Genomic DNA, 6,754 nt, shown 5'->3' with positions numbered 1-6,754 from the left:
TAAATAAAATCTTAAAAAAAAAAAAAAGTGGCATAGATCTGAGTACTTGCAAGCCTATTGAAAGTATTCAGATCTGACTAGCAAATCCCATGCAGTGGCCACAGAGACACTTGGTAGCCAGCCACGGGGGATGTGCATGAACACACGGAACAGTATTAGAGGCCAGGCAGGGACCTACAGATAACGTTTAATACATTGTCAGATTTGTTACTAAAAGCTTAGGAAAGTATCGCTGCTTTTACAAAAAAGATTCTAGTTATCTAGTATTATCCTCAAAACCAGCACCCAGGGATCAGGAATTGTCTATGCGTTCTTTTCCTTTGTGTAATAAGATGCTGTGACTGTGGATGTTGCCAGACGTGTGACCCATCATTCTATCCAAACTGTAAATAAGACTATCCTTGCTGCGGCAGCTGCTGAATGCATAGAAGTTGCTAGGGTGGCCAGACAGTCCTTTGTTTGGCTATTGATAGCTGTGCTTTGGTATATGCCACAGTGGCTCAGTGACCTGCATTTGACCCCATGGTCAGCATTCCTCAGTGCATCGTTGTGGTTGTGACTGTGATCTTTGTCTTTACTTCACTGACTGGGGTTTGTGGTCCCACTAGTACTTAAAACGCTACGGGGCCAACATTTGGGTACCGTGACACTTAGGTGTAGCCCCACGGTCCTAACAGCGATTCTTCAGTCACGATTTACTGAAAACAAAGCTTATCTCCTATTTGACTGTGTAATGATTTGATGTGAGTAGTTCAGAACGAATACAGTGAATGTCTACCAAGTGGCAGGTGCTATAAAAGCTGCTGATAAATTTTATTCTCAATCAGTTAATTATTATTTCAGTGAAATAGCCTTGAAGAAAAATGTCCTATGGCTGATGAGTGATGATGGGGCTAGTATTTGGGCAGGGTAGTTGACCCTACACAGACCATGGTAGGTGACAGGCAGGTGGCTGTTTCCGATCTAGTGGTGCCCGCACCACAGAGAAGGATCCATATTCACAGCAGTAACGACAGCACAGGGCACTGGGGTTGAGAAAGCAGAACTGGCCTCCGAGTGTGGCTGTCTCCTGCTGTAGGATTGCGCGGCAGAAACCAGCAGGGACCCGGCTAAGTGACTGGAGCAATTGCAGTGATCTGCAATGTGCCAAGCACAAGACAAGGAGACTCATGACCTATCTTCCCAAATTCCTTGCATGCCTCCTCACCCCTCTGGGGGATTCAAGGAAAGGACTTGGGGAGGGCTCAAGCAATTCGCCCATGGGGACTCTAACCCTGGGCTCCTGTGGAAATACTACCCACAGCAGTTGACAGGACGTCCTGCAGGGGAAAAAACCCTAGTAACAAAGGGTCCTTCTCATCAGCGTTTTATCTTTGGAGCCGTTGTGACATCTTACCTTCGCTTCTTTTGCCCAGAGTATAACTTTGAGGCTCATCTTAAGATTTTCTTGGGCGTCCATTTTTGCTGTGTCTGCTGTGTTAAAGGCTTCCATTTACTTCATCTCTAGGAAGCCACCCTCGATGACTTCCCATTTACAGGTTTTTAGACTCTTTGTCTTTATGGTTGCTCACAGTGGTCCTCAAACTCAAGTGTGTATCAGAATGCCCTGGAGGGTTTGTTACGACATGGACTGATGGGCTCAGCCCATGCTTGGATTTGGTTGGCCCGGACTGGGCACCTCAATCAAGTCCCCAGGTGGTGGTGATGTGGCTAGGCCAGGGACATTTTGAGAATCCCTGGTCTCATAGAAGGAAAAAAAAAAAATGCAGTAACAATCTGATCTACTGTGTTGCGTCAGGGTCCTGTGATAGCTGGTGTCTAATCGCAAAATTTTCACAGTAACTCTAAGTGCTTTTCGTCCAGATGTGTGCCTTCCGTTGACTAATAACTGGTTTGTTCAATGATTATAGAAGATGCTCTGTTCCCTTTAACATATATTTAACTAGATTTAAACACTTAGATGGACCCCACTTCTTTTTTTTAAGATTTTAGAGTGTGTGCGAGCAGAGGCAGGGGGCAGAGGGAGAGAATCTCAAGCCGACTACACACTGAGTGCAGAGCTGGATACGGGCTCCATCCCAGGACCCTGAGATCATGACCTGAGCTGAAATCAAGAGTCAGACACTTAAGCAACTGAGCCACCCAGGAACCCCCGATAAGACCCCAATTCTTAAAATGAAAGTTTCACTGATCAAAAAATCTCCTGTGAAGACTCACATCCACCCCTACATGCTACCCCATGCTTAAACCTTGGTTGGCAACATGAAGGTCCTGAAAGATAGCTTTTGCTCTCTTTTACTGTGCATCTGCACATATTATTCATAGGCCATTTCAAAAGAAAAATACACAGTTGTCTTAGGTTGTTGACAAGATTACAACAGAATCAAGCTGAATATAATCTGGTTCAGATTTTGAGGTTCAAAGTGATTTAATGTTCAATCAGAACATTTGTTCTGAAAACTACACTCTAAAAGAGCGCTCACGGTCGAGTACGTTGGGCAAACGTGAACCTCGGGATGTGCAGCAGCCTCAGTTGACACAGGAAAGGCCTGAGCGGCTGCCCACGATCCTGACCCGGATGCTCCAGGATACGCCGGGTAGCCCTGCGTTCAGGAAGCCAGGATTACTGAACGTTCGTAAGTGACCCAGTCTGTTATCAGGAGACCGACACAAAAGCAACACTTCCAGATGAGGAGTAGTACAGTTTATTTCAAATAAATCTTTCCTGTCTTATTTTCTTTCCACTTATTTTCTCCTAGAATTGGGTTACGAAGGGAAATTTGGATGAACCCAAAGCTGGAGTCCACCAGAGGCTGGGTCAAGCTGTGAGAAAAGGGTCTGGAAAGGAAGGCCGCAGGAGCTGAGGGAGGAAAAGCTGCCGACACGTTCCTTGTAGCACAATTCAAGTTTATTCCATTTGTTCTTGCAACACAAAACTGAAACACGGTATTATTTAGCATTCGGATGTACATGAACTAGGATCATATGAGAAACCCAATTGTGTCAAAAGTATTACATGATGGAAAAAATGAACTCAAATATATCAAAATGCACAAAGCACTAGTCTTCCTCCATTACTGCTTAGAAAGATATGATTGTTTCTCCATTTACAAAATAGAATCAGGATGATTTAAATTCTTAAAATTTTGCATGCAAAACACTGCAATTGCTTATATAGGAGGGCACTCTCACCAGCTTCTTCTATACACAATCGAGTACACAATATTGCATGGAAGTAAAGAGCAGCTCCGTTGAAGTTTTAGGAAAAAAAAGTCGGTACATCTAGATTTAAGATCCATTATTGGGGGGGGGGGGGGAAGAAATCAATGAGTAAAGGGCCTTACTTGCAGCTTGTACACACTGTACCCACCCGCCTCTCCTCTGTGCCCCGCTGGGTGTAGAAGGTGAGCTATGCCTAGAAGAACTACTTGGGTATTCTTGGGTGCTGTGTCTGAACTCTAAGTATACAGATGCCAGTCTGAAGCTGCAAGGGGGCGGAATTTGTTAGGATACTAATGTAAACAGGTAAACCGCCTGTTTTTACTTGATAGAGTGCATACAAAATGACTGACTTAATACAAAAACTACAGAACATGCAAGATTTTTTCTGAGATGTTAAATATTCAGTGGAGAACAAAACTTACTTAACCCTTCACTAATGCATGTAGTACCAAAAAGCAGACATGTTTTTAGCTTCCTTTACTCAAAAAATGAACATTAAGTGTTGTGAATTTCTCTGCCAAGTGGTTCGGAAATACATTATAAATAACCTAGTTAAAAAAAAAACAGAAATTGTAAACCATCTCGGCCAGTCTATTCTATGTTTACGTTATTTTCTCAAGCAATCGCCCCATAATTCTGGGGCTTACAAAATGGCTGAGAAAGAGGGAAGGCGAAGTAGCCTCTACTGCAAGACAAGGAACAGCGGGATGAACTGTACAAAGAGTCACGCGGCTTCTCCACCAGGTGACTGGAAAGCAGACCAAGTTCAGGAATGATAGGACAGTGCACTCTCTGCAATAGCCAACTGCAACACAACAGTTTGAAAGGAAAGGTAAAAATCCAAGCCAAGAGGTGAAAACGAAAATACAGAAACACCTTGTTGCTACCAACATACAGACTGATAAAGTGCCCTCCGTCTTCAATGAGGATAGCTCTGTTTCCATTCAGTGATGTAATAAAGTACTGTTTACTGACTTCTAATCCAACTCTAATCTGCACTAAGACAGCAGAATTAGCCAAATATATCAAAGTATTTAAACCACCATTTTGTTTGTGATTGTTTTCTCGGATGCAGGAAAATTACAGGGTTAGGCTAGTTGTAAGCAAAAAGCCACAGGATTAAAAAAAAAAAAAAGATTCATGGGGAAAAATACACACACACACACACTCGCGCACGCACACACACGCATAAACCCACACCATAACAAACCGATCAGTAAGATTTGTTATTAGCTGGCTACTCTTGATACTAGTTTAACCCTGTTTTAGAATGCTACATTGCCTTAAAAAATCATAATTCTTTGTTATCCACAATCTGAATACAAGCCCCTAACCCAACCCCCCTTTAAAAATTTGAGGTACATTCAATTATTGCATGATTTGGCTAAGGAAAAACCCTAATATTTTTAGCAAGCTTTTATGGATGGCAAGTCAAAGGAGTCATATTTTAAATGTGAAATAGCAAATTTAAGGGTGTATGTTTTAATTCGTTGTACTGCTCATGAAATAAACATTTGAACATGTGTCTAAATATTTCCTGCAGGTCAGAACACCCCTTGTAGGGCACTGTATTTTAAGAAGACAGAATACATTTTGAAGGGGTCACACTTAATGTGATGCATGGTTTAGTAAAGAAACAAAAATAGGTTATGCAGATGGGTTGGCATATGTTCAGCAGAAGCCTATCGACAAGTTGGGGAAACCTGGTAACGAGCAAACTTTTGAAGGGACAGGGCTCAATTTGTCCAGACCGTAAATCTCACCCCAGTGATAGCTTTGGTGCAGTAAGTAATCAGCATCCAAGGTGGGTCTGAGAGAGGATTTCCAAAGAATGTTCCTTGATTCTCCAAACATAACCGAGGCCAATCCATTCAAAGAGCAAATGAAGAAAATCCATAGGTACTAAGACAACTGTTCTCTAGAGGATACTAACAGGCTATGGCTATGATTCTATGTTTAAATCCCCTTTTACTACCAGCAGGAGTCTGAAAGTGTTTCAATGTTATATAAACGTCTGAATCTAGAGGAGAAAAAAATACGCACACTGGAATGATTTCTCCTGTAGGCTTCCAAAATTTAAGGTTTTATAAATAAAACTAGTCAGTTTTATCTAAAGATACATGAAATCCATGTGAAAGGGGAGAGGAAATCCAAAGTTGAGTCATCCAGCAATTTAGGAGTGTGCCCCCTCACCTTAACTGAGCTCTCACGTAAAGCTGAAAGTCGCTGAGGGAAGATTTGGTCGCCGACCACGGGCAGCGCTCTTAACTATGCCAGGAGGCCCCCAGGAGAGTGCGTCTTAAGGCAGAAGGCTAGAGCTGATTGCTTATCTCAGCACCCGGAGTTAGGTCCCAGCAGCCGCCGCTGCTCAGTTACGGCTACCACACTCGGAGAGTTGGCCTCGGTAGGATCAGGCCCTCGACTTGATCTCATGAATAAACTAGCTAGGGAGCTGAAAGGGTCAAATGGTACTGGTACGGTTTGTCTTTGCTCTCCCTTGGGCATAAGCTGTGTATTTTGTTGGAAATGGAAAAGAGGCAGACTTGATCAGGAGTCCCAGTAAAAGCCTGATCACGGTTTTTTCCTCTCTTCCCAAACATGGTTTTTTTCTGGTGGTCTGACTGGTTATGAATTTCTCTCTCCCCTCACCCCTGTTAAAGTATTTAGCTGAAGAAGCTGGCAGCTAGAGAGTGACAGACAGACAGGCAGCAGTGTGAGGCCACGGGAGAGCCCTTCTTCCAGAGCTGGCAGCCCATCCGTCCATCACTGAAGAAGGGCTTTGATTGCCTGGTTGTCAGTGGCCTCAAAGGCAGTTAGTCCATCTGGACCTTTCACGGTCTTATCAGCACCCTGAAAAGAGAGGAAATAGCCATTAATACTGAAGGAGTCTGCCATCACGCGCAGAGGCGTCTAATGTGTGTGTCGAGAATCAAGACTAATGGGCTCCCTTCAACTGAAAAGAAACCCCAAACATCTGGCAAGGTTGTAGACGAAGTCGTAAAAAATGCCAGACTGTTTTTCAGGCACTAGAAACTGTAAGCTACAAACGCAACTTGCCAATAATAGAGGCAATGACTGCCTTTCATTTATACTATCATGCATTCAATTAAGCTTTAGAAAAGATTATCCCTATGTGTAATATGAAATGGGGAAAATCACTTTGGCTAAAGAAGAAAGTATTACTGTGACCGTTATTTCTTTGCAACACCTTGTGGAGAGTGCATAAATACTACAAACGTATTTCTACAGGTCAGAGCTTACAAACCGCTTACTTGAGACAAGTTCCTAAAGAAGGCTGTGTAATACTGGTCACTGTACATACAAAAACTGAGCAGTTAATGCTTGCCACGGGGGCTGTAAAAGGAGGTTCCCTTCTGTACGCGCGAGAGCCTCTCCGGCCTACTCCAAAGCTTTACCTGGACAGTGTGATTCCGGAAGATTTTACTTGCAACGTGGCGTTTCAGTTTTGCGAATGTGTACATACAGCTTTGTGTCTATCTGTTGTCTTTATCTGTCTTTACTAGAACGAAGC

The 6,754-nt window shown here is 43.2% G+C and overlaps 2 protein-coding genes across 2 annotated transcripts in view; both read right to left on the bottom strand.

The window, feature by feature from the left end:
- Positions 1 to 2,886: 2,886 nt before the first annotated feature.
- Positions 2,887 to 3,610, bottom strand: LUZP6 (leucine zipper protein 6). Its single transcript, XM_032401504.1, is given in 2 exon segments — positions 2,887 to 3,432; positions 3,434 to 3,610. Coding segments are annotated over 2 exon segments (306 nt in total). The 5' UTR covers positions 3,596 to 3,610; the 3' UTR covers positions 2,887 to 3,288.
- MTPN (myotrophin) overlaps positions 2,891 to 6,754 on the bottom strand; it is a 56,570-nt gene continuing 52,706 nt past the window's right edge. Inside the window, exon 4 of the mRNA XM_032401503.1 lies at positions 2,891 to 6,072. Coding sequence (XP_032257394.1) covers positions 5,986 to 6,072 — 87 coding nt within the window. The 3' untranslated portion in view covers positions 2,891 to 5,985. The remainder of the gene's footprint in view (positions 6,073 to 6,754) is intronic.

The sequence above is a fragment of the Phoca vitulina genome, unplaced genomic scaffold, assembly GCF_004348235.1.
Source record: "Phoca vitulina isolate PV1807 unplaced genomic scaffold, GSC_HSeal_1.0 scaffold4, whole genome shotgun sequence".
Classification (NCBI taxonomy): Eukaryota; Metazoa; Chordata; class Mammalia; order Carnivora; family Phocidae; genus Phoca; species Phoca vitulina.
Note: the sequence above shows the minus strand (reverse complement) of the source record. Positions and strands in the feature narration are given on the sequence as shown.